General features: G+C 47.9%; 1 protein-coding gene across 2 annotated transcripts in view; it reads left to right on the top strand.

Moving 5' to 3' along the window:
- smoc1 (SPARC related modular calcium binding 1) overlaps positions 1-27,954 on the top strand; it is a 203,566-nt gene that overhangs the window by 57,224 nt on the left and 118,388 nt on the right. The window contains exons 6-7 of one of the 2 annotated variants that reach the window (XM_080203062.1): positions 8,559-8,615; positions 21,449-21,529. In XM_080203062.1, the coding sequence (XP_080059188.1) occupies positions 8,559-8,615; positions 21,449-21,529 (138 nt within the window). Of the gene's footprint in view, positions 1-8,525; positions 8,616-21,448; positions 21,530-27,954 lie in introns of both variants that reach the window. The other variant, XM_080203061.1, reaches the window with a different exon arrangement.

The following is a 27,954-nucleotide window of genomic DNA, read 5'->3' as shown; positions in this document are numbered from 1 at the left end:
TCGGGGACACTGAGGGAGAATTTAGCACGGCCAATGCACCCTGTCTTTTGGGACTGCGGGAGGAAACCAGAGCACCCGGAGGAAAGGTCATGCTAAATTGACCCTTCGTGTAGGTGTAAATTAGGCAGATTTAGCGGGATAAATGCTTGGGGTATGGAGAAAGAGCCTGTGAGGGGAATGTTGGAGAGTCAGTGCAGACTCGATGGGCCAAATAGCCTCCTTCTGCACTGTAAGGATTCCATGACTCTGTAATAACAGGAACTTGTCGGGATGCTTATCAGAACCTTGGCCACACTAAATTGACCCTCGTGTCAGGAGGATGAGCAGGATAAGAGTGTGGGGTACGGGAATAGGTCCTGGGTGGCATTGTGGTCAGGACAGACTCAATGGGCTGAATGGCCTCCTTCTGCATTATAGGGATTCGATGATTCTAATTTAAGTTCCATCAGCTGCCACGATGGGATTCGAACCCACATCCTCAGAGAATTAGCCTCAGGCTGTGACATTACACCACCCTCTTGGCACTTTTCATTTTCCTCCCCCTACAAGATATTGAGAGGAAAGACAACCCCTTTGCCACTCTTGCAAAACCGACATTGGACAGGCTGAGAATCCTACAAAGCGGAAGGCCCACTGAGAGTGAGGGGTGAAGGGAAAGTCGGCCATAATTGGTTTCACTGGCCAAACCCAGAGCTCTGTACGCTCACCTTCCATCCTGAAAAGCTTTTGTCCACCCCTCAGTTGCAGCACAGGTCTTCCCACTGCTTTGGGAGCTTCCTGGTCACGGAATGTTTCACCTTGGGGGCCAACTGGAGCCTGCACCATCTCAGGACAAGATTACTGAGCACCACACTCGTGAAACTCTATGAATGGCAAGAGTAAAAGCCACTACAATCACTTAGCAAAGGGTGCGGAAACATTTCCTCCCACGCAGATTTGCTGTTTATTTGATTTGATTTGATTTATTATTGTCACAAGTATTGGGATACGGTGAAAAGTATTGGTTCCTGCTTGCTACACAGACAAACCATTCCATTGTTAGAACACATAAGGAAGAAGGAAAGCAGAGAGTGCAGAATGTAGTGACATAATAGACATAGCTTGGATGTAGAGAAAGATCAGCTTAATGTGTAATAGGACCATTCAAAAGTCTGACGGCAGCAGGGAAGAAGCTGTTCTTGAGTCAGTTGGTACGTGACCTCAGACTTTTGTATCTTTTTCCAAATGGAAGAAGATGGAAGAGAGAATGTCCGGGGTGCGTGGGGTCCTTAATTATGTTGGCTGCTTTTCCAAGGCAGCGGGAAGTATAGACAGAGTCAATGGTTGGGAAGCTGGTTTGCCTGATGGATTGGGCTACATTTACGACCCATTGTAGTTTCTTGCAGTCTTGGGCAGAGCAGGAGCCCATACCAAGCTGTGATACAACCAGAAAAAATGCATCTGTAAAAGTTGGTGAGAGTCGTAGCTGACATGCCAAATTTCCTTAGCTCCTGAGAAAGTAGAAGTATTGGTGAACTTAACTCCATAGCTGGGTTGTGGTGTCTTTGGAGTTTGCACGTTCTCCCCGTGTCTGCGTGGGTTTCCTCCGGGTGCTCTGGTTTCCGAAGATGCGCGGGTTAGGTTGATTGGCCAAGCCCCTTAGTGTCAGGAGGATTAGTGGGGAAAATACATAGGATTGTGGGGATAGGGCCTGGTAGGGATTATGGTTGGTGTAGACTCGATGGGCTGAATGGCCTCCTGTGCACTGTAGGGGATTCTATGATTGACTTGGGCTCTCCAGGAATTGAAGACTAATCTCCAGGACACTGCTGTGTACAATCCTGGAGAAAAATCAAAGAAATGATTGTTTTGTTTGTCATTTTCTTTGGACATTTCTTCTCATCAGATTGAAGAATATTGGAAGTGGGGGAAAGACGGCTGTTTGGTTGACAATTGAGCAATGGTGGTAATGAATCTTTCTGTTTTCCAATTGGTGTGGGAAGGTAACGCATTACCAGGGTGGATGTGTTGGCTGACTAGTGGCTGGAGCTTGGGTCATGTGATGAACCCTCCAGGAATTTGTTTAATCATAGTTGGAAACCTTAATTGTGCTTCAAGATCTCTGATAATTACCTTGGAGTACGAGCCAGACCGGTGCTCACGTACGTGGAGCGGCAACTCTGCATTTCTTTGACAACCTGAAAATATTGTATGGAGAAAGGACTAGTGAAACGTGAAACAGGAGTCACAGCTAGCTGGAACTTGCACAACTGGGCGCATCTTGCTGCAGCTGTATAGGGCATTGGTGAGGCCGCAGCTGGAGTACTGTGTGCAGTTTTGGGCGCCGCACCTGCGCAAAGATATTTTGGCCTTGGAGGGAGTGCAGAGGAGGTTTACTAGGCTGATACCGGAGTTGAGGGGGTTGAGCTATGAGGAGAGGCTGAATAAACTAGGCTTGTACTCGTTAGAGTTTAGAAGAATGAAGGGAGATCTCATTGAGACGTATAAGATGATGAATGGGATGGATAGGATAGAGGTGGAGAGACTCTTCCCGCTCAGAAAGGACAGTAGGGCTAGAGGGCACAGCCTCAAGATAAAGGGGGGCGCGGTTTAGAACGGAGTTGAGGAGGAACTTCTTCTCTCAAAGGGTGGTGAATCTCTGGAATTCTCTGCCCGTTGAGGTGGTGGAGGCTGCCTCGCTAAATATTTTTAAGACGCGGGTTGATGGGTTTTTGATAAGCGAGGGGATTAAGGGTTATGGGGAGAGGGCGGGAATGTGGAACTGAGCCACGACAGATCAGCCATGATCTTATTGAATGGTGGTTCAGGCTCGAAGGGCTAGATGGCCTACTCCTGCTCCTATTTCTTATGTTCTTATGTTCTTATGTGATGTGTTTGGGGTGGCATGGTGGCACAGTACTTAGCACGGCTGCCCCACAGCGCCAGGGACCCAGGTTCGATTCCTGGCTTGGGTCACTGCCTGTGTGGAGTTTGTCGTTGTCCCCGTGTCTTTGTGGATTTCCTCTGAGTGCTTCAGTTTCCTCCCACAGTCTAAACGGTGTGCGGGTTCGGATGATTGGCCATGCTAACTTGCCCCTTAGTATCGGGGGATTAGCAGGGTAAGTATGGGAATAGGGCCCGGATGGGATTGTGGTTGGTGCAGACTTGATGAGCCGAATGGCCACCTTCTGCACTGTAGGGATTCCGTGATTCACTGCTGCCTCACAGCTCCAGGGGCCCAGGTTCGATCCCTGGCTGGGTCACTGTCAGTGTGGAGTTTGCAAGTTCTCCCCGTGTCTACATGGATTTGTTCTGGATGCTCCGATTTCCTCCCACAGTCCAAGGATGTACAGGTTAGGTGGACTGGCCATGCTAAATTGTCCCTTAGTGTCTCAAGAATTGCAGGTTAGGGGGATTGGCCATGATATGTTGCCCCTTAGCGTCCAAGGATCTGGAGGTTAAGTAGATTAGCCATGGGATATGTGTACAGGGATAGGGCAGAGGGGTGTGGGCCTGGATAAAGACTACTCAAAGACTTGATACAGACTTGATGGGTCGAATGGCTTCTTCTGCACTGTAGAGATTTGAAGATTCTGTGATGATTAACCTATTAAGTGCTACATTTCTCTTAGCAGCTGGCCAGCATGTCTTTCTGAGCCAGAAACACAGAGCCCAGGCACAGAAAAATATGATACAATTTAAAATAGAGTTAGCTTGAAGTGAAAATGTAATAGCTCTATTCGAGACAGCCTCAGTGTAAACCAGTAATGAACCCCAACCACCTAACCCCTTTATATCACCTAGTGTTATCTTTCCATTTGGATGTAAAAATATTATTGCGTGAGGAAAAGAGTTTTGAAGTGCCGGAGGATTTTTACATGTTTTGATTTGCTTGTGATTCTTGTGGGGAGCTTTCTGACTTTCTGGTTTTCTCCGTAAACCGGCGTCTTTTCTCGCTGACAGAGGTGTAGCTGTTTAACACAAATCGTCACTGGACCCGGTGTGGATGAGGCGATGTTAATGGCCGCCAGCATATTTAAACGGGTCGCCTGGTTTTCTAATGTGTTTTTCCTTGCAGTCTTGAACTCCTCTTGCTCATGCCGCTAACACAACTTGTTTGCAGCTCCTGGCCTCCGCACTCCAGAGGTGGGTCACCACTGTTCAGGCAACCAGGGATGCTTAATTCAGTCAGGGGGCACAGTGGCACAGTGGTTAGCACTGCTGCCTCACAGTGCCAAGACCTGGGTTCGATTCCTGGCTGGGGTGATCGCCTGTGTGGAGCTTTCACGTTCTCCCCTGTCTCTGTGTGGGTTTTCTCCGGGTGCTCCAGTTTCCTCCCACAGTCCAAAGGTATGCAGGTTACTTTGCACTGACTAGGCTAAATTGCCCCTTAGTGTCTCAAGGTGTGCAGCTTAGGGGAATTGGCTAGGCTAAATTGCCTTTTAGTGTCCCTCGATCTGTAGGTTAGATAGATTAGCCATGGGACAACAGAGATAGGACAAGGGAGTGTGGGCCTGGATAAAAGCTAATCAGAGAGTTTGCATATTTTCCCTGGTGTCTGCGTGGGTTTCCTCCAGGATCCTCTCACAAAGATGTATGAGTTAGGTGGATTGGCCATGCTAAATTGGCCCTTAGTGTTGGGGGATTAGAGGATAAATGGGGGTTAGAGGGTTAAACTAGAGGGTTACAGGGATAGGGCCTGGGTGGGATTGTTGTCGATGCAAGCTTGACGGGCCGAATGGCCTTGTTCTGCGCTGTCCTATGACACCAGTCATCTCAAAATAAAATGGCTAATCTCCGTACAACATTAAAAACTTTGGGTCATGTTTGGGTTCACATTTAGATCACATCTGTTTTGTTCCTGTTGGGAGTCTTAGACCAAACGCACCCAAATTTCCCGTTGTCCAGAAATTCCTTTGTTAAAAAGCACAATGGAGTGAACGATCCTGGTCACGTAAACACAACTCTGTGATGTCCTTCTCCAAAACCAATTCCTTGGCCATTACCCTGCAGAGGAAATCAAAGTTCTCCCACTCTCCCAAATTCTTCCTGGTCATGTTCCCCTCGAGCAGCCAACGCTGCTGAGCTTTGCGTGACGAGGGGGGCTTAAAGACAAAAGGGGGTGACAGCGGTGGGAAGCGGGCAACTTTCGGGGGGAGAATGGGTGGTTAAGAGTCAACCGTATTGTTGTGGGTCTGGAGTCATGTGTTAGCCAGACCAAGTAAAGATGGCAGCCCAGTCCAACTCGTAATACATCCCATCCGTTGACTCCGTCAACACTTCCCGCTGCCTCGGAAAAGCACCAGCATAATTAAGGACCCCACCCACCCTCCTGGACACTCTCTCTTCCACCTTCTTTTGTCGGGAAAAAGATACAAAAGTCTGAGAACACGTACCAACCGACTCAAGAACAGCTTCTTCCCCACTGCCATCAGATTCGGATTTCCTTCCTTTTAAGTGGCGTTAGTGAACCAGATGGGTTTTTACTACAATCGACCGTGGTTTTATGGTCATCATTGGACTTCCAATTCCAGATGTTTATTTTTAATTCAAGTTTTCACCAGCTGCCGTGGTGGGATTCGAACTTGGGTCCCCAGAGAATTAACACTACATTGCAGCCTCCCTATCTCTTTCATGAATTGTGGTCATCAGTGTTTATGCCCTGTTTGTGATCAGGACTGTCCACTCACCTGACGAAGGAGCAGCGTTCCGAAAGCTAGCGGTGTTTGCTACCAAATAAACCTGTTGGACTTTAACCTGGTGTTGTGAGACTTCTTACTGTGATCACTGCAGCAGGCGACGGTGCAGAGGGACCTCGGGGTCCTTGTGCATGAGTCGCAAAAACCCAGCTTGCAGGTGCAGCAGGTGGTCAGGAAGGCGAATGGGATGCTGGCCTTCATAGCGAGGGGGATTGAATATAAAAGTAGGGAGGTCTTGCTGCAACTGTATAGGGCATTGGTGAGGCCGCAGCTGGAGTACTGTGTGCAGTTTTGGGTGCTGCACTTACGCAAGGATATTTTGGTCTTGGAAAGAGTTCAGAGGAGGTTTACTAGGCTGATACCGGAGCTGAGGGGGTTGAACTATGAGGAGAGGCTGAATAAACTAGGCTTGTACTCGTTAGAGTTTAGAAGAATGAGGGGAGATCTCATTGAGACGTATAAGATGATGAATGGGATGGATAGGATAGAGGTGGAGAGACTCTTCCTGCTTAGAAAGGATAGTAGGACTAGAGGGCACAGCCTCAAGATAAAAGGGGGGCGGTTTAGAACGGAGTTGAGGAAGAACTTCTTCACTCAAAGGGTGGTGAATCTCTGGAATTCTCTGCCCGTTGAAGTGGTGGAGGCTGCCTCGCTAAATATTTTTAAGACGCGGGTTGATGGGTTTTTGATAAGAGAGGGGATTAAGGGTTATGGAGAGAGGGCGGGAAAGTGGAACTGAGCCACGACAGATCAGCCATGATCTTATTGAATGGCGGGGCAGGCTCGAGGGGCTAGATGGCCTACTCCTGCTCCTATTTCTTATGTTCTTATGTTCACTGGCAAGGCCAGCTTTCATTGCCCATCGCTAATTTATTTATTCCTTTTTAGAATGCTTTAACCTGCTCAACATTTTTGCCCCTCAGATTTCCCACTTCCCCTGACCCTCTAACCCCAGTTACTAATTCAGGTGGTTGTGTCAGGAGAGTGACCTTCCACTGCACAATCACATGGGCCGTTCCTCCCACTGGCAGTGAGTACCGTTTGGAAACTGGCACAACTGGCACTGAAGTTCCTCTTACATAGGTCAAACAGAGACACACTTCCCAATAGCGCTTTCAACAATTCTTTTCATCGGGGGGTAGGCATCGCTGGCTCGGCCTAGCATTCATCGTCCATCCTTAATTGGCCCTTGAGAAGGTGGTGGTAAGCTTCCTTCTTAAACCGCTCCAGACTATGCGGTGTAGGCACACCCACAGTGCCGTTAGGGGCGGACTTTCAGGATTTTGACCCAGCGACAATGAAGGAATGGCTGATATATTTCCGAGTCAGGGTGGTGAGTGACTTAGAAGGGAATCTGTAGGTGGTGGTGTCCCCTTGCACCTGCTGTCATGCTGGGTGGTCGAGGTTGGATGGAGCTCGGGCAAGTGGGAATATTCCATCACACTCCTGACCTGTGTAGATGATAAGACAGGTTTTTGGTGTTACAGGTCATGGGGATGGAATCACCAGCTCTGATTCGACACATTCCTGGGGGATTAATCAAACGACTTCCCACTTCCAACTGCCTTGATCTGACAAAGAATCTTATCTTCTCACTGTCTCCAGTGTTTCTGTCACTAATAAACTCAAGTTTTGGATACAAATGAGAATTTAATTTAATTTGATTTTCCCCCTTGACTATACCTGAGAGGCGTCGATTCAATACCTGGTGACTTCCAAGTTAATCCTGGACAGTTATCAACCCTGTATGGGAACCTAGTGGATGGCACGGTGACACAGTGGTTAGCATTGCTGCCTCACAGCGCCAGGGACCCGGGTTCAATTCCGGCCTTGGGTCACTGTGTGTATGTGTGTGGAGTCTGCATCTTTTCCCCGTGTCTATATGGTTGTCCTCCGGGTGTTTCAATTTCCTCCCGCAGGTTATGTGGATTGGCCATGCCAAATTGACCCTAGCATCAGGGGAATCAGCAGGGTTAATATGTGAGGTTGCAGGAACAGAGCCTGGGTGGGATTGTGGTTGGTGCTGGCTCAAAAGAACAAAGATTTGATGGGCCGAATGGCCTCCTTCAACACTGTCGGAATCTTATGAACCTGGGGATGACCTTTCCCCACCCATCGCCTCAGGATACCACAGTTGTCCTAACTGTGCGATTAACATGGGGACAGCAGAACTCAGGAATCACCCCATGCACAGGTAGAAAACCCTCACCACTGTTGGAGCTCAGCATCAGGATGAAGCATTGTAATGCCATGGATCCCTTACCCACTGAGGCAGTAAGTGAAACATTGTGAGTAGCTTGTAATGGAACGGGGGTTGAATGTACACTGGCGACGAGGATAAAATTATCGCACCAGGCCCCACAACATTTCGACAAGGGGCACAACATGGACTGGAGCAGGGAGTATGGGCCATTGGCAAAACACAACAGAAAATATACTTCCTTCTACCCAAATTTCTTCAGGGTGAAGCAAATTTTTTTTCTAGTCACAAAAGCAGAGACAAAAGTAGTTCCTTCAAATTCTAACGCTCCTTAAAAATGGCAGTCGTAATGTTTAGCTCGTTTTGACTAGCATGTGAGGTGCTGTCCTCATCTGTTTTGTTTGAAATACCCCTACCCTGGATGATGCATGATGCCCTGTGAATGTCTCTGTGTATCGACAGCGGTGAGCTACTGGGAGTGAGTGGATCCTCTTGTCCTGCATGTCTTTCCTGAGGCGACTCTCTGCCCTGGCTTCTTTGTACCTTTCTGCTCTTTTCCGTTTCTTCAACCAAGTGGCCGGGCCATGTGCAAATCCCATCATTCAATAGTACTGGAGAGTAGATAGTATTTACCTAAATAATGGTAGTTTCTTTTCAATTCTTCCTCACGCTGAACTCAGAAGACGTATCGAAGCCCACGCCAACCGCCGAGACGCAGCCAGTGTTCGACGGAGATGGTGAGTCCAGTTCGGATCATCTTTTTTCTAATTTGGTTGCCTTGTTTTTGTTTTGAAGCGGGCTTGGCGAGTTTGTGTGGGGGGGCGGGGGCGTAGGGGAGGGGAGTAATTCCTCGATTACCTCCGTTTCTTTCACTAGCGATTCGATCTGCAGGTGGAGGGGGCGGAACGTTTCTTCGGAAGAAACTCTTCAAATGCAGTCAATAAAAATATCACAAAAACTTACAAATCAAAAGGAAGGGTTTAATAAAGAAACTCCAAACTTGGGGCCTCGCCCTGGGCCAATCCCAAGTCCTTATTTACAGAGGGTCAGCTGGTCAGCTGACCATCACATCATTCTGTCATTGGTTCCATGGTCTACCTGGGTCAGCTGACTCTTATAGCTTGCTATCATTGGTCACATTATATCCAATGCAAAGCTGTCACCGGTTACTTTCGAACAGGGGACAATCTGGTGATAAATGAATTTGATTTAACTACTTGTGTGACATTTGAGAAGCCAGAGATCTTGATCTTGTGTTAATAATAAGATTTTGATTTGATTTGATTTACTGTTGACACGTGTATTGGGATACAGTGAAAAGTGTTCTTTCTTGCATACTAAAGTAAAGTTTATTTATTAGTCACAAGTAAGGCTTACATTAACACTGCAGTGAAGCTACTGTGAAACTCCCCTAGGCGTCACACTCCAGTGCCTGTTCGGGTCAATGCACCCTAACCAGCACGTCTTTCGGACTGTGGGAGGAAACTGGAGCACCCGGAGAAAACCCACGCAGACATGGGGAGAACGTGCAGACTCCACACAGATAGTGACCCAAGCCAGAGATTGAACCCAGGTCCCTGGCGCTATGAGGCAGAGGTGCTAACCACTGTGTTATCATGCTGCTATGCAGACAAAACATACCGTTCATAGAGAAGAAAGGAGCGAGTGCAGAATGTAGTGTTACGTTCATAGCTTGGATGTAGAGAAAGATCAACTTAATGCGAGGTAGGTCCATTCAAAAGTCCGATGGCAGCAGGGGAGAAGCCGTTCTTGAGTTGGCTGGTACGAGATTCCATGTCCTGCTTTCCTGTTGGTGTTCTCCTGTTTTGTGTTAAATGGGCTAACACTAGGTCAAAGCAACGCTCAGTGGAGTTTTGTATCAGTGTGTATTGTATTTATTTTTGTACTTCACTCACTGGGAACAAAATGGACAGGAATAAAATTAAATCATTTGAATAATGAATTTGCAAAACGTTCTTGACCATTTCCCCATCCCCCTCTTGCCGGGCACTAGCTGTGAATAGTGCGATCCCATTATTTTTCTGTCCAATGTCACTTTTCAGTGATTCAATAAAACCCATATCTCACAATGACAAGAGGTAATCTTCCCCATTCCACTGTAACCGGTAGACATGTGGCTCACAGATCGAGTTCAGGAGCAATATCGGCCAACTCACAGCCCCTGTTGACCTGTTCATGGAATCCCTGCAGTGCAGAAGGAGGCTATTCGGCCCATCGAGACTGCACCAACTCCGACAGTGCATCTTAGCCAGGCCCGCCCCATTCGCTTGACCGCATGCATTTACCCCGCTAATCCCCCTAACCTACACCTCTCAAGGGCAATTTAGCATGGCCAGTTCATCTAATCTGCGCATCATTGGACTCTGGGAGGAAACTGGAGCACCCGGAGGAAACCCATGCAGACACGGGGAGAATATGCAGACCCCATACAGTCAGCCATTCAAGGCCGGATTCGAACTCGGGTCCCCGGCACTGTGAGGCTGCAGTACTAACCACTGCGTCACCGTGCTGCCCTTCAATAATAGAATCCTACAGTGCGGAGGGAGGCCATTTGGCCCATTCAGTCTGTACCCACCACACAATCACACAAGGTCCTATCCTCATAACCCCATGTATTTACCCTAGCTAGTCCCCCTGACACTAAGGGGCAATTTATCATGGCCAATCCACCTAACCCACACATCTTTGGGGGCGTGGGAGGAAACCGGAGCACCCGGAGGAAACCCACGCAGAGAATGTGCAAACTCCATACAGACAGGCATTCAAAGGCCAGACTTGAACTTGGTTCCCTGGCGCTGCGGGGCAGCAGTGCTAACCATTGTGCCATTGTACCTCCAATGTCACTGTGACGGAGACATTAGAAATTGTTCCTAGCCCTTCACCCCGTCCCCACCTTCCCACTTCCGTATCCACATCTATTGCTGGATCAGTGGTGAGACCGAGAGCTCGGCATCTCGATTTCGATCTGCCGTGGACTAAACAAGCAGTTGGGCATTCACTTTGTGAATCAGTGTGCGGCTTCAGGATTTCTCTATTATGTACACTGGCTTACAGTTAGCACAGGGGAGGTCTGTGCAAGTCAATAGTCTGTCGGTGGAAACAATAATAAAGCCTCTGTGGGTTCTTAAATATAGGTCAAGAAAGCATAATAACAACTTTACTGAAGGCTGAACCGTGCTGGGAAATGCCTGTATGAGTGGGGTTCTGTTAGTGCAGGATATAACTCCCAATTGCAGGGGAAGTCTCCCAGCTGCTGCCTCTGTAGCAACCAGAAAGAATTGTGGTTAAGACTTTACCTCGGAATCCGCGGCATCCACAAAGTTTGGGGTTCGGTCGGTGGGAGGTTTGGTGAAATTCGTCAAGAGTGTCAAAGAACGAAGGAAAGTACAGCACAGGAACAGGCCCTTCGGCCCTCCAAGCCTGCGCTGATCATGATGCCCCAACTAAACTAAAATAAAAATCTTCTGCCCTTAATCGGTCCGTATCCCTCTATTCTCTCCTTATCCACGCACGCATCCCGATGCCTCTTAAATGTTGCTATTGTGTCTGCTTCCACCATCCGGCAGTGTGTTCCAGGCATCCACCACTCTCTGCATGAAAAACTTCGCCCGCACATCTCCCTTAAACTTTCCCCCTCTCACCTTGATCCTGTGCCCCCCCTGTAATTGACACCTCCACCCTTATCGTAGAATCCGACAGTGCGGAAGGAGGCCATTCGGCCCAATGAATCTTCACTGACTACTATCCCGTCCAGGCCCTACCCCCATGACCCCATGCATTAACCCTAGCTAGCTCCCCTGACACTAAGGGCCAATTTAGCATGGTCAATCCATCAAATCCGTACATCTTTGGACTGTGGGAGGACAACGTAGACACAGGGAGAATGTGCAAACTCCACACAGACAGTGACCCCCACCGGGATTGAACCCGGGCCCCTGGCACTGTGGGGCAGCGATGATAACCACAGTGCCTCCATGCCTCCCCACCCTTGGAAAAGGCCTCTGACCATCTACCCTGTCTATGCTTCTTATAATTTTGTAGACGTCTACAAATGGGACTGGGAGTTATAGATAGTTCTATGGCCTGGTAGGTATGGATATGATCGGCGCAACTTGTGGGCCTAAGGGCCTGTTTGTGCTGTAGTGTTCTACAGTCTTTCCAGTGAAAACAATCCTAGTCTGTTCAACCTCTCGTCATAGCCAACACCCTCGAGACCAGGCAACATCCTGGTGAACCTTCTTCTCACTCTCTCCAAAGCTTTAACGTTCTTCTGATAGTGTGGTGACTGGAACTGCACGCAATACTCCAAATGCGGCCTTAACAAGGCTTTATACAGCTGATTTCCTAACTCTCGTACTCAGTGCCCTGGTTGATGAAGGCAAGCATGTCAAATGCCTTCTTAATCACCTTTGCCATTTGTGTCGTCACTTTTAGGGATCCAAGGATAAGAGTTGGCTTTGATTCACTGGCAGCATTTCACTCGCTTCACCTCACATCTCCAGAAAAGGGTCTTGCCCTAACTCTTGAGATCTTGCTGGGGAGGTGCGCTGCTTTCTCCTGTGCTGGGAGGGGTGGTTGCAGGGGATCTGTTTTGCCAATGGCTTCTGTGAGCACGCATCGCGGGGTGTCCGGCTCTTGCGGTCAACAGAATGACCCTCGGCGGAGTTCATTATTCCACAGTGGGAGCCGTGTTGTCTGGGATACACTCACTTCAGTGAGCTAAAATTGTCCGTGTTACCCCTTCAAAGAAGGAAAAAGCAGAATTAGGCCCCATGCACGGGAGCACAGCCCCACAGGCAGGCGGCAAGCAGGCGGCCATTTTGTAACCTATGATAGTCGGGATTGATAGTCTATTCAACCGCAAGAGGCATCACAGTGAAGCTTTTCTCAGGAGCAACACTGGGACCTTCAGACAGAATGGGTGGTAGAATTGTGGATCCAGTGATGCCAATTGGGTGATAGGTTTGACAGAATATTTGTGTGCAGGACAGGAAAGCAGTAAGGGACACCCCTCACGGCCCCCACCTCCCCGGCCCCCCCCCCCAACCCCATCACCCAGAGTTGCCATTTTTTCTATAGTATGTGCTGGACATAAAAGTGTGTTTTAGAGTCAGGTATGTCAGCATGGAACCAATTTCCTACAGCCAGCCCTTCCACCCGGAAGGCACCCAGGGACCTGGGTTCAATTCCGGCCTTGGGTCACTGTCTGTGTGGAGTTTGCACATTCTCCCTGTGTCTGCGTGGGTTTCCTCTGGGTGTTCCAGTTTCCTTCCACAGTCCAAAGGTTAGGTGAACTGACCCCATGGTAAAGTGCGCAGGATTAGGGGGATAGGGTTGGGCCTGGGAAAAATGGTCTTTCAGGGAGCCGGTGCAGATTTGATGGGTCGAATGGCCTCCTTCTACACTGTAGGGATTCTATGAGGGCTGTTGCAGTGTCATTTACACAAAGGAAATGATAAGAAGTTAGACATGGACAGGATGCGAATGTTGGGGAGAAATCTAGAACATGTTCTATTTGTATGAAGGTAAGGAACTTGCCACCGTTAGCATCACTGGATCAAAGAGAATGGCCTGAAGAGGCTTGGCAATGGGTTTTGCAGGATCTTTTGATGGATCTGTGTCTTTGGTAATGGTTGATGCTCGCACCAAATGGCCAGAAGTTATGGTGATGTTGTCTACCTCACCTGAGAAGGCATTGCCCTAGACTTCTCCTCAATTTCCACATCCAGTCAGTTAAAATTTCTTACTATTTCCTTCATGTGTGCACTGGCCGTCATAGAATCCCCTACAATACAGAAGGAGGCCAATCGGCCCATCGAGTCTGCACTGACTCTCAGAAGAAGGTGTTGTGAGAAGTATTTAGTCGTTTTGGGTTCCCTGTACGTTTGACAAGCGAAAATGGATCTCTTTTAGAGATCCATCTCAAAACGGAGTCTGTCTGGCAGAAATTTGAGAATTTCCGACAAGAAAATGGTATTCGACACAATCCTTCTGCGAGTTTTTCACTCTGCCACTAATGGACTAGCAGAACGCTCCATCCAAACCCTGAATCACACTTCGAAAGCAACAACATTCACTTATCACACACCGTCGCAAATTCCTTCTGGTGTACCGGAATACCACACATTCCACCCCCAAGACCTCCCCTGCCTTCCTCTTGATAAAAAGGCAGCTGTGTTCCGCATTTGACCTTTCAAGACCTCCAAAAATGAAGGAGATTGTACACCAGCAACGACTAACACTGTTGGAATGGCGGGAGGGCTAAACACAGAACTTTCCACCAAGGACAGACAAGGCTCGGCTCGGAATTACTCCCCGGCAGACAGGGTTCCTGCCAGAGTCCTTGCGCAGGATGGAGCTGTCTCTCACCCTGTCCAGACCAGAGATGACATTATCCGGAGGAGACGTGCCCACCGGTTATTGGCTGGAAAAACAGACCTGTCAAATCTGGAGCCTGTTAAAAATTCAGGATCAGGCTTACAAAGTCCAGACTTGAACCTTCCTACAGCCCCGACACTACCAGACACCACTGAGGAAAGCAATACCTCACCCTCGGTTCAGACGCAGAGACAACCTCTAGTTCCCGCATCAATGCTGGTTAAATCATCGATGACATCAGTGGAAAGATGTCAGGGGTTCGCCGTGACCCATCCCGAGAGTGACAATCTCCCGACTATCTGAGTTATTACTGGTGACGGACTGACTGACTACTGCTCATGCTGAACTTGTTTTCAATTGGTTGAGTTTGAGGGGAGAGGAAATGTTGTAGAACAAAGGACAGAGAAAATTACAGCACAGGAACAGGCCCTTCGGCCCTCCAAGCCTGCACCAACCATGCTGCCCGACTGAACTAAAACCCCCAACTCTTCTGGGGACCCTATCCCTCTATTCCCATCCTATTCATGTATTTGTCCAGACGCCCCTTAAAACTCACTATCATATCTGTTTTCACTACCTCCCCTGGCAGTGAGTTCCAGGCACCCACCACCTTCTGTGTAAAAAACTTGCCTTTATGTCTCCTTTAAAACTTGCCCCTCGTACGTTAAACCTGTGCCCCTTAGTAATTGACTCTTCCACCCTGGGAAAAATCGTCTTGACTATCCACTCTGTCCCTGCTTCTCAACATCCATCGTTCCAGTGAGAACAAACCAAATTTCTCCAACCTCTCCTCATAGCTAAAGCTCTCCATACCAGGCAACAACCTGGGAAATCTTTTCTGTGCCCTCTCCAAAGTCTCCACGACCTTCTGGCAGTGTGGCGACCAGAATTGAAGACTATATTTAAAGTATGGTCTAACCAAGGTTCTATAAAACTGTAACCTAACTTGCCAATTTTTAACTCAATGCCCTGGCTGATGAAGGTAAGTATGCCGTATGCCTTCTTGACTACCTTCTCCACCTGCATTGCCACTTTCGGTGTACCTGTACACCCAGATCCCTTTGCCCATCAATACTCTTAAGGATTCTGCCATTTACTGTATATTTCCTATCTTTATTAGAGCTTCCAAACTGTATTACTCACATTTATCTGGATTAAACTCCATCTGCCATCTCTCCACCCAAGCCTCCAACCAATCTATATCCTGCTGTATCCTCTGATGGTCCTCATTGCTTTCTGCAAATCCACCAACCTTTGTGTCGTCCACAAACTTACTAATCAAACCAGTTACATTTTCCTCCAAATCATTTATATGCATTATGAACAGCAAAAGTTCCAGCACCGATCCCTGAGGAATGCCACTTGTCACAGCCCTCCATTCAGAAATGCACCCTTCCACTGCTGTCCTCTCTTCTTTGACTGAGCCAGTTTTGTATCCACACAGTCAGCTCACCTCTAATGCCATGCAACTTCACCTTCTGTACCTGTCTGCCATGAGGGATCTCGTCAAAGCCCTTATTGAAGTCCATGTAGACAGCATCCACTGCCCTACCCTCATCAATCGCCTTCGTCACTTTTTCGAAAAACTCAATCAAGTTAGTGAGGCACAACCTCCCCTTCACAAAACCATGTTGCCTCTTGCTAATATGTCCACTTATTTCCAAGTGGAAGTAAATCCTGTCTCAAAGAATCCTCTCCAATAATTTCCCTACCACTGACGTAAGGCTTACTGGCCTGTAATTATCTGGATTATTCTTGCCACCCTTCTTAAACAAAGGAACAACATTGGCTATTCTCCAATCCTCTGGGACCTTCCCTGCAGCCAGTGAGGATACAAAGATTTCTCTCAAGGTCCCAGCAATTTCCTCCCTTGACTCCCTCAGTATTTTGGGGTGTTTCCCATCAGGCCCTCGGGGCTTGTCTACGTTAATGCTTCTCAAGAACCCCAATACCTCTTTTTTGATCTCAACATGACTTAAACTATCTACACACCCTTTCCCAGATCCACCATCTACCAAGTCCTTCTCTTTGATGAATACTAATACAAAGTACGCATTTAATACCTCACGCATTTCCTCTGGCTCCACACATAGATTCCCTCCCCTGTCCTTGAGTGGGCCAACGCTCTCCGTGGCTACCCTCTTGCTCTTTATATATGTGTAAAAAGCCTTGGGATTTTTCTTAATCCTGTTGGCCAATGCTTTTTGTGACCCTTTTTAGCCCTCCTTACTCCTTGCTTAAGTTTCTTTCTACTTTCCTTGTATTCCACACTTGTTTTGTATGTTCCCAGCCTCCTAGCCTTAACAAATGCTTCCTTTTCCTCTTTGACTAAGCTCACAATATCTCTCGTTATCCAAGGTTCCCAAAACTTGCCATACTTATCCTTCACCCATACAGGAATGTGTCGGTTCTGAATCCCTATCAATTTACACTTGAATACACTAATGTATCTGTAGTAACTGCTATTGGTTCACTGGAGTTCTGCTGTATTAATGTATTCACCAGAAGTGACAGAGTAGAGCTAGTGCGGTAAACAAAGAGAGAATAAGCAGCTGTAAAAGAGATCACATATCATTAATAAATGTGTGTGTGTGTGTGTGTGTGTGTGTGTGCATGTGAGTATGCATGTGAGTGGGTGCGCGTGTGTGTGTTGTGTGTGCACATATGTGTGTTGTGTGTGCACATGTGTGTGTTGTGCGTGTGAGTGTGTGTATATGTGTGTGATTCCTATGTGGGACAGCACGATGGTTAACACTGCTGCCTCACAGCGCCCAGGGCCCGGGTTCAATTCTGGCCTTGGGTCACTGACTATGTGGAGTTTGCACATTCTTCCCGTGTTTGCGTGGGTTTCCTCTGGGTGCTCTAGTTTCCTCCCAAGTCCAAAAGTCTGAGGATTAGGTCAATTGCTATGCTAAATTGCCCCTAGTGTCATTTATAGAGGACTATTTAGGGTAAATAGGTGTAGTTATGGGGACAGGGACTGGGTGGAATTGTTGTTGGTGCAGACTTGATGGGCTGAATGGCCTCCTTCTGTCCTGTAGGGATTCTATGATTCTTAAACTTGCATACCCGGAAACATTTATGTGTTAATTTACACACATTTTTATTAACATGTTTCTTTTCCTTTTGTTTCTCCTCTAACACTTTCATAACTTTATTAATAGTGTCTGGGTTAAAATCAAATGTTTCTATAGTCCCAATCTCACAATTGGGCAGAGCTAGTCTGAGGAGCATGCTTCGGTTAAGAGTTTAGGCCGATGTTTCTTTGAGGAAACTAAGCCTCCTGTTAACCCCCAAAAAATATCACTTTTTGGCTAAGAGCAAGTGTTAGATCAAGTCCAAGATCAGGGGTAACGTCTCACCTTGGCAGCTTGGATCTTGTACTATACTCCACTATCCTCTTGTACTAAACTATACTCCTTATACACCTATGACTGTGAGGCCAAACTCCCCTCCAAATCGATTTTCAAGCTTGCTGATGACACCACTGTAGTGGGTCGGATCTCAAACAATGACGAGACAGAGTACAGGAATGAGATAGAGAATCTGGTGAACTGGTGAGGCAACAATAATCTCTCCCTCAACGTCAACAAAATGAAGGAGATTGTCATCAGCTTCAGGGAGCTTAATGGAGAACATACCCCTGTCTACATCAACGGGTTCAAAGTAGAAAGGATCGAGAACTTCAAGTTTCTAGGCATTCGAATCTGTCCTGGTCCCTCCATGCAGACACTATTGTTAAGAAAGCCCACCAACGCCTCTATTTTCTCAGAAGACTAAGGAAATTTGGTATGTCTGCTACAACTCTCACCACCTTTTACAGATGTACCATAGAAAGCATTCTTTCTGATTGCTTAGTATGGCTCCTTCTCTGTTCAAGATCGCACGAAACTACAAAGGATCATGAATGAAGCCTAGCTCACTACTCAAATTAGCTTCCCATCCATTGACTCTGTCTACGCTCCCCGCTGCCTTGGTAAAACAGCCAGCATAATCAAGGACCCCATGCACCCTAGACACACTCATTTCCACCTTTTTCCATCAGGAAAAGATACAAAAGTCTGAGGTCATGCACCAACCGACTCAAGAACGGCTTCTTTCTTGCTGCCATCAGACTTTTGAATGGACCTACCTCGCATTAAGTTGATATTTTGCTACACCCTAGCTAAGACTGTAACACTACATTCTGCACTCTCTCCTTTCCTTTTCTATGTATGGTATGCTTTGCCTGTATACTGCACAATTGTTCAAGGATGTGTGGGTCAGGTGGATTGGCCATACTAAATTGCCCCTTGGTGTCCAAAGATGTGCAGGTTAGATGGATTGGCCATGTTAAATTGTCCCTTAGTGTCCAAAGATGTGCAGGTTAGATGGATTGGCCATGGTAAATGTGCGGGGTTAAGGGGAAAGGGTGGAAGGGTGGGCTTGGATGGGATCCTTTTTCAGAGAGCTGGTGCAGACTCGATGGGCCAAATGGCCTCCTTCTGCATTGTCAGTTCTATGGTTACTGACTCCCTCAGTCTGTGTAATATTTATCTTCTTCAGTTCTTTGCCTGGAAGTCTGGTCTGACCCACAGCTACAGTAGTGCGAGAAGGCAAGGCCCAAATCCGCCTCAGCTGGACCGGGGATTGAACCCCGTGCTCCAATGTGATCCGTGCTGGCAATCCCACCAAACTCAGGATCCTCTGTTGCTGTAACAACGTGAGTTTCCTCCGGGTGCTCCGGTTTCCTCCCACAGTCCGAAAGATTGTCCGTGATAAATTCTCCCTCAGTGTACCCGAACAGGAGTGTGGCGACTTAGGGATTTTCACAGTAGCTTCATTGCGGTGTTAATGTCAGCTTACTGGCCACACTAATAAATAAACTTAAACAGTTCTGGAGCTACGAACAGTGGTGGTGGAGTCTCCAATTTTCTCTGTCAATTACAGCAGTGGAATTTGCGAGTCACGATGCGGTAGGAATTAATTTGCTGTTTAATTTCAGACTCATGTTGTCAATTCCCCATCTTTTATGAATGGAATTCCTCATCCTTGCCTTGAGCAGCAGGGGAAAAGCTGAACAAACAAGGAGACAGTCAGGGTCTCCATTAGTTCATGGATATGGTGACTAACTTTGGGTGGAATTAAATGAAGTATTTTCTTTATGTGCTGAGTGTTCATTTGGTAAAAGATTATTAGGCAAACCAAGTGTACGTTCTACAGCAATTCCAGTTAAACATTATTAACATACTCATTTAGTAGATTGAGGGATTAAACTTAGACGCTGGATGGCTTGAGCAAGCATAGAATTTTGCTGAACTCACTGCACCTCAAACAATTCTGGGGCAATAGTTCAGGAGCTGATTTAGGACCGGTTCTGCCCAGATCATTCTCGCACCTAATGTGCTGGCTATCCCATACTTCACCTAACAATGCAACACATGGAGATATCCAAACAATGCAACAGGAGATGGCACGGTAGCACAATGGTTAGCACGGCTGCTTCACAGCGCCAGGGACCTGGGTTCGATTCCCGGCTCGGGTCACTGTCTGTGTGGACTCTGCATGTTCTCCCCGTGTCTGCGTGGGATTTCCTTCGTATGCTCTGGATTCCTCCCATAGTACAAACATGTTTGGGTTAGGTGCATTGGCGAAATTTCCTTTAGTGTCACGGGATGCGTAGGGTAGAGGGATAAGTGGGGTAAATTTGTGGGGTTACAGGGATAAGGTCTGAGTGGGATTGTTGTCGGTGCAGACTCAATGGGCCAAAAGGCCTCCTTCTGCCAGCATTTATTGCCCATCGCTAGTTGCCCTTGTTCAGAGGGCAATTGAGAGTCAGCCACATTGCTGTGGCTCTGGAGTCATGTATAGGCCAGACCAGGTAAGGACGGCAGATTTCCTTCCGTCACGAATGTTAGTGAGCCAGATGGGTTTTCCCGACAATCGACAATGGTTTCACGGTCATCAGTAGGTTCTTAATTCCACATATTTTTTATTGAATTCAAATTGCACCATCTGCCGTGGTGAGATTTGAACCTGGGTCTCCAGAATATTAACTGAGTTTCTGGATTAATAATCTAGCGATAATACCACTAGGCCATCGCCTCGCCACATGTAACAACAATCCCAGGCCCTATCCCCATATCTCATGTATTTACCCTGCTAATCACCCTAAAAGTTTATTTATTAGTGTCACGAGTGGGCTTACGTTAACTCTGCAGTGAAGTTATTGTGAAAATTCCCTAGTCGCCACACTCCGGCACCTGTTCGGGTACAGTGAGGGAGAATTTAGCATGGCCAATGCACCTAACCAGCGCATCTTTTGGACTGTGGGAGGAAACCAGAGTACCTGGAGGAAACCCACGCAGACACAGGGAGAACGTGCAAACTCTGCACAAACAGTGATCCAAGCCGGGAATTGAACCCAGGTCCCTGGCGCTGTGAAGCTGCAATACTAACTACTGTGCAACTGTGCTGCCCTGATTGAATCGCAGAGCGAACTCGATGGGCAGAGTGGCCTACTCCTGCTCCTACATCTTATGGTCCTCGGGTCAACTTCTTCAGGATTAGCACTGCTGCCTCACAGCTCCAGGGAGCTGGGTTCGATTCCCAGCTCTGACTGTCTGTCTGCATGTTCTCCCCGTGCCTGGGTGGGTTTCCTGCGGATGCTCCGGTTTCCTCCCACACTTCAAAGATGTGCAGGGATAGGGGGATTGGCCGTGCTAAATTGCCCTTTAGCCAGAGCACTCGGAGGAAACGCACGGGGGAGAATGTGCAAACTCCACGCGGGCAGTGAGCCGAGACTGGAATCAAACCCAGGTCCCTCGCGCTGCGAGGTAGTAGTGCTAATCACTGTGCCACTTTGTGGAACAATTCTACATGCTCCACAAAGTGTAGTACTAAACATGCAGCGAGCAGACTTTGTGTTTGACTGCCTGGTATATCCCAATTTATTGGTGCAGGGCTTAGACACCTTGGCAGCCAATGGAACATCACGTTGATAAGTTTATGGAGAATTAATCTGCGGGTAAAAGCCTGGAAATTTTATCTTCTATCAGCCTAATGGAAAGTCCACCAGGCATGGAAAAGTTGAATCCAACCAGTCTGTAACAACTTGAGGATGAAGGTGAATTTCAGCAGTAACTTTGCGGTTTGATAAATGAAGGACGTTCCTTTGTCTTTTCTGTTTCAGAAATTACAGCCCCCACCCTCTGGATAAAGCAACTGGTCAGCAAGGACTCCAAACAGAATGGCTCCAGCATGAGGGTTCTCGGTGAGTGTCCGTCTCCTCAAAAGCAAAACTCTGTTGGCCGTTATTGCCTGTGTGGTGAAAACAATGCAAGGACTCGCTGGCAAGAGGATCAAAGGTTGGCACGGTGGCACAGTGGGGGTTGGCATTGCTGCCTCATGGCGCCAGGGACCTGAGTTTGATTCCTGGATTGGGTCTCCTGCGGAGTGTCTGTGTGGGTTTCCTCCCGGTGCTCTGGTTTCCTCCCATGTTCCAAATTTTGGTTGATTAGCCATGCTAAATTGCACCTTAGTGTCGGGGGGATTGGCAGGGTAAGTATGTAGGGTAATGGGAATAGGGTCTGGGTGGGATTGTGGTCAGTGCAGACTTGATGGGCTGAATGGTCTCCTTCTGCACTGTAGGGATTCTATGATTCTAAATCATCCTTAACCCAATTAAACAGAAGTGGAATTCTGTGGTGACTGGAGATCTTAAATAAAACTGGGAGATGCTGGAAAATGCTCAGCAGGTCAGGCAGCATCTGTGGGGAGAGGAACAGGAGATAAATGTTTCAGCTTGAAGACCGTTGCGTAGAATCAGGGTTTCCCCGCGATTGCTGTTAACCTGTGAAATGTTTCTAGAATTTTCTCTCCTCTGCACAAGTTTGAACCATGACATTATTGGGATGGGCAGAAGTCAAACTGAGAGCAAATTTGCTGATACAGTGATCCCATCTTATAGCTGAGGAGAGTAACGCCACCCCGCAGCCATACTGCTAACAGGATCAGCTGTCCAGCGTGCTGTCTGAATGAGATTGCCAATTGGTTCTCACAGTTTAGGCTGCTGTCAGTCACAATCAGATAAAGACATTATTGACATGTTTTCAATTCAAAAACTGAAAATAGCAGCAAGATGATCTCTTATTTATTGCCAGGATCACTGTTAAGTGAAATTAGCATGCATTTTTATCCAGAGATAGTGGACAACAATTTGTTTTGAGTGCATGTAGAACTCTTCAAATGCACACTGATTTGATTTGATTTTGATTTGATTTTGATTTGATTTGATTTTGATTTGATTGGACTTGGTTTGATTTGACTTGATTTTGAATTTGATTGGACTTGGTTTGATTTGACTTGATTTTGAATTTGATTCAATTGGATTAGATTTGATTTGACTTGATTTGATCTGATCTTGATTTGATTTGATTTTTGTTTTGATTTACTTTGATTTAATTTGGTTTTGAATTTGATTTGATTTGATTCTGATTTATTGTTGTCACATGCATTGGGATACAGGAAAAAGCCTTTTGGCCAATTAGTTTCCGCTGATGTTTATGCTCCACATGAGACACCTGCCACCTCATTTCATCAGTGCCGCTCACACATTGTCCATGTCTGATTACAATTCAGGAGTGCGGTGACGACAATTGCTCAGTACATGGGGACTTGTGGCGGTCTTTGTTGTCAAACCCTTCATCAGGGCACTCACCTCATGAAGGGGTAGTGCTCCGAAAGCTCGTGCTACCGAATGGACTTTATCCTGGTTATGCGAGACTTCTTGCTGTATGGAGTTTGCATGTTCTCTCTGTGTCTGTGTGGGTTTCCTCTGGGTGCAATAGTTTCCTCCCACATTCTAAAAGACGCGCTGGTTGGGTGCATTGACCTGAACAGGTGCCAGAGTGCGCCAACTAGGGGAATTTCACAGTAACTTCATTGCAATGTAAGCCTACCTGTGACTAATGAATAAACTTTAACTTTTAACTTTGTGAAAATCCCCTAGTTGCCACACTCCGGCATCTGTTCGGGTACACTGAGGGAGAATTTAGCATGGCCAATGCACCCTTTCGGACTTTAGGCCCAGTGTCATCCAATGAAATTCCATCTCTGTGATGAGCGCTAACGGGCAACTTAAACAGGAATCAATTCCTTTACCAGCTTGTGGCAGAGGTTCCTTGGGAAAATCTAGGCTTCACCAGCATGGCGTCTGGCAATAAACACGAGCTAAACTGGCATTTAAATCCAAGACCTCACCTTGGCCCCAATGGAGGGCAGCACGGTCGCACAGTAATTAGTACTGCTGCCTCACCGTGCCAGGAACTAGGTTCGATTCCCAGCTTGGGTCACTGTCTGTGCAGAGTCTGCATTTCCTCCCATGTCTGCGTGGATTTCCCCCAGGTGCTCTGGTTTCCTCCTACAGTCCGAAAGATGTGCTGGTTAGATGGGTTGGCCGTGCTAATTTCTCCTTCAGTGTACCCGAACAGGTGCTAGAGTGTGGCGACTAGGGGATTTTTGCAGTAACTTCATTGCAGTGTTAACGTAAGTCTATTTGCAACACTAATAAATAAACTTTAGCTTGAGAGGAAGTTTATATTGTGGGCAGATTCTGGGGTGGGTAAGTTGTTGAAAGGTATTTTAAGAGACAGAATCTACAGGCATTTAGAGACTCAAGGACTGATTAGGAACAGTGAGCGTGGCTTTGTGAGTGGAAAATCATGTCTTACAAATTTAATTGAGTTTTTTGAAGGAATAACCAAGAAGATCGATGAGGGCAGTGCAGTTGATGTTGTCTACATGGACTTTAGCAAGGCCTTTGACAAGGTTCCGCATGGTAGGTTGTTGCATAAGGTTAAATCTCTTGGGATCCAGGGTGAGGTATCTAAATGGATACAAAATTGGCTTCTTGACAGAAGCCAGAGGGTGGTTGTAGAGAATTGTCTTTCAAACTGGGAGCCTATGACCAGTGGTGTGCCTCAGGGATTGGTGCTGGGTCCACTGCTATTTGTCATTTATATTAATGATGAGAATATAGCAGGCAAGTTTGCAGATGATTGGTGGCATGGTGGGCAGGGAAGAAAGTTATCTCCAATTGCAACGGGATCCTGATCAATTGGGTCAGTGGGTTGACGAATGGCAGACGGCGTTTAATTTAGACAAATGCGAAGTGATGCATTTTGGTAGATTGAACCAGGGCAGGACTTACTCAGTTAATGGTAGGGCACTGAGAGAGTTACAGAGTAAAGAGATCTAAGGTACAGGTTCATAGCTCTTTGAAGTGGAGTCACAGGTGGACAGAGTGGTGAAGAAGGCCTTTGGCATGCTTGGTCTCATCAGTCAGAACTTTGAATACAGGAGTTGGGATGTCTTGTTGAAGTTGTACAAGACATTAGTAAGGCCACACTTGGAATACTGTGTGCAATCCTGGTCACCCTATTATAGGAAGGATATTATTAAACTAGAAAGAGTGCAGAAAAGATTTACTAGGATGCTACCGGGACTTGATGGATTGAACTATAAAGAGAGGCTGAGGGGGGATCTTGTGGAGGTCTATAAAATAATGAGGGGCACACATCAGCGAGATAGTCAATATCTTTTCCACAAGGTAGGGGAGTCTAAAACTAGAGGGCATAGGTGTAAGGTGAGAGGGGAGAGATACAACAGTGCCCAGAGGGGCAATTTTTTCACACAGAGGGTGGTGAATGTCTGGAACAAGCTGCCAGAGGTAGTAGTAGAGGTGGGTACAATTTTATCTTTTAAAAAGCATTTAGACAGTTACATGGGTAAGATGGGTATAGAGGGATATGGGCCAAATGTGAGCAATTGGGACTAGCTTAGGGGTTTAAAAAAAAGGTGGCATGGACAAGTTGGGCCGAAGGGCCTGCTTCCATGTTGTAAACCTCTATGACTCTATTCAAGAGAAATCTGATAGAAAAACAGAAGTGATTTGTTTGTGTAATTATTTCAATATCGATTCTGATCGAATCATAGAATCCCTACTGTACAGAAGGAGGCTATTCAGCCCATCGAGTCTGCACCGACCACAATCCCACCCAGGCCATACCCCTGTAATCCCACATATTTACCCTGCTAACCCCTCTAATCTATGCATCCCAGGACCCTAAGGGGCAACTTAGCATGGCCGGTCTACCTAACCCGTACATCTTCGGACTGTGGGAGGAAACCGGAGTTGGACTGGGGTAAACACAGTGAGAAGTCTCACAACACCAGGTTAAAGTCTAACAGGTTTATTTGGTAGTAAACGCCACTAGCTTTCGGAGCGCTGCTCCTTCGTCAGGTGAGTGGGGAGTTCTGATCACAAACAGGGTTTGTGAGACGTCTTACTGTGTTATGGACATAGGGCATGGGTGGGATTGTGGTCAGTGCAGACTCGATGGACTGAATGGCCTCCCTCTGCACTAGAGGATTCCATATTCTGGTTAGGTGCATTGGCCGTGCTACCCAAACCGGCATGTGGCAACGAGGGGATTTACACAATAACTTCATTGCACTGGGTGGCAGTGGTTAGCCCTGCTGCTTCATAGCTCCAGGGTCCTGGGTTCGATTCCCAGCTTGGGTCACTGTCTGCGTGGAGTTTGCACATTCTCCTCGTGTCTGCGTGGGTTTCCTCCGGGTGCTCCGGTTTCCTCCCACAGTCCAAAGATGTGCGGATTAAGTTGGTTGGCTATGTTAAAAATTGCCCCTTAGTGTCTGGAGATGCGTAGGTTAGAGGGATTAGCGGGTAAATATGTCGGGATATGGGGGTAGGGCCTGGGTGGGATGGTGGTCGGCGCAGACTCGATGGGCCGAAGGGCCTCTTTCCGTACTGCAGGGTTGCTATGATTCAGTGTTGACGTGAGCTTACTTGTGACACTAATCAATAAACTTCACAAAGTTCAGTGTGTGTTCACCACAGCAAGGCACGGATGACCTTTCGGATCAGGAGCTGGCAATTCAATGCTGATTTCTGGATGGCGTTCTGCGATGATATCACCCCTATTGAGAATTTGGTTGTCACTGGCGGCAGCCACGTTGAGTCGAACGCTGAGAGCCAGCGGGGAGAGGAACCCTTCTCTCGTGGCTGGATACCATCCAAGGCCCTGGGGCTGAGAGGATTGTCTGCTAATTAATCCTCTGTAATAATGAGTTTTAACAGGCCCTTTGGCAGCGAGAGGCTGATACTTTCCATTTGGAGCGTTTCAGTGGCACTGAGGAGTGTTTGCGTGACGTTTAGGAAATGAGAAACCGTGCGGAATATCTTCCCTTGAAATCAGCAGCGGACGGGACTGGCTGTTGGTATTAACATTGGGAGTGGCCAGGATTGACTGAAGCCGAAGGATACCGAGCTACGATTGGAAATAATTATCCAACTTCAACTTTCCTACACACAGAGGGATCCTGTTTCCCCCAAAACTCCACTCTGAAAGGTCACTAACAGAAAGTGTCTCTTTTTTTGGTGTTTGGGGTTTATAGAAACAGGTTCCCGTGAGGAGAGCCAATGGAAGTCAATGGTTTTTGCTGCTTTCTAATTGTCTCTCGTCTTCCTCCGAAACTGTGAATTATCCCCCCCACCGTCTGACACGCCTACATGTTCCCTCCATTCGTACAGAGACAATGAGGAGGGATTCACCGTGTGAACACCCACTCTCTCAATCCAGCCACTCCAACCCTCCTCTCGCACTCTCCCCCTGCTCCCCCGCCCCCCACAGTTCCCAATATTCTCCCCAGCGCTCTCCCCTCCCCCACACACTCTCCCCCTCCACCCACACTCCCTCTCTCTCTCCCCCTACATTCTCCCCCAACACTCCCTCGCTCCCCTCAAACTGTCCCCCCCACACTCTCCCCCCTCCCCCCCAACACTCTCCCCTCCACCACACACACTTCCCTCCCCCTATACTCTCCCCCACACACTCTCCCCCTCCGCCCACATTCTCTCTCTCCCCCACATTCTCCCCCTACATTCTCCCCCCAAACCCCCTCACTCCCCTCAAACTCTCCCCCCACACTCTCCCCCATCCCCCCGCCACTCTCCCCTCCCCACATTCCCGCCCCACTAACACTCTCCACCTCCCCCCTTAATGTCCCTTCACACTCCCCTCCCGCATTCTCCCCCCACACACTGTCCCTCCCCCCACACTTTTCCCTTCCCCTCACACACTATCTCCCTCTCCAAACTCTCCCTTCCTCACTACACTATCCCCTTCCCCTCACACTCTCCCCACCCTCACACTCTCCCCACCCTCACACTCTCCCCTCCCCCCTACATTCTCCCCTCCCCTGCACTCCCCTCTTCCCCCACACTCTCCCCTCCCCCCACATTTCTCCCTCACCCATACACTCTCCCTCCCCCAACACTCTCCCTCCCCTCACATTCTCCCATCCTCCACACACTCCCCCCGACACTCTCCCTTCTCCCCACACACTCTCTCTCACTCTCCCCAAACTCTCCCTACGCCCCCACACTGTCCCTTTCCCCTCACGCTCTCCCTTCCCCCACCACACTGTCCCCTCCTCCACAATCTCCCTCCCCGTCCCACACTGTCCCCTCCTCCACACTCCCCCTCCCCGCCTCACACTTTCTCTTCTGCCACACACTCCCCCCACACTCTCCCCTTCCCCCCACACACTCTCTCTCCCCAAACTCTCCTCCCCCACACTCTCCCCTCCCTCATGCTCTCCCATTCCTCTCCCACA

The sequence above is a fragment of the Carcharhinus amblyrhynchos genome, chromosome 14, assembly GCF_965287045.1.
Source record: "Carcharhinus amblyrhynchos chromosome 14, sCarAmb.v2.hapA, whole genome shotgun sequence".
In the NCBI taxonomy this organism is placed as follows: Eukaryota; Metazoa; Chordata; class Chondrichthyes; order Carcharhiniformes; family Carcharhinidae; genus Carcharhinus; species Carcharhinus amblyrhynchos.
Note: the sequence above shows the minus strand (reverse complement) of the source record. Positions and strands in the feature narration are given on the sequence as shown.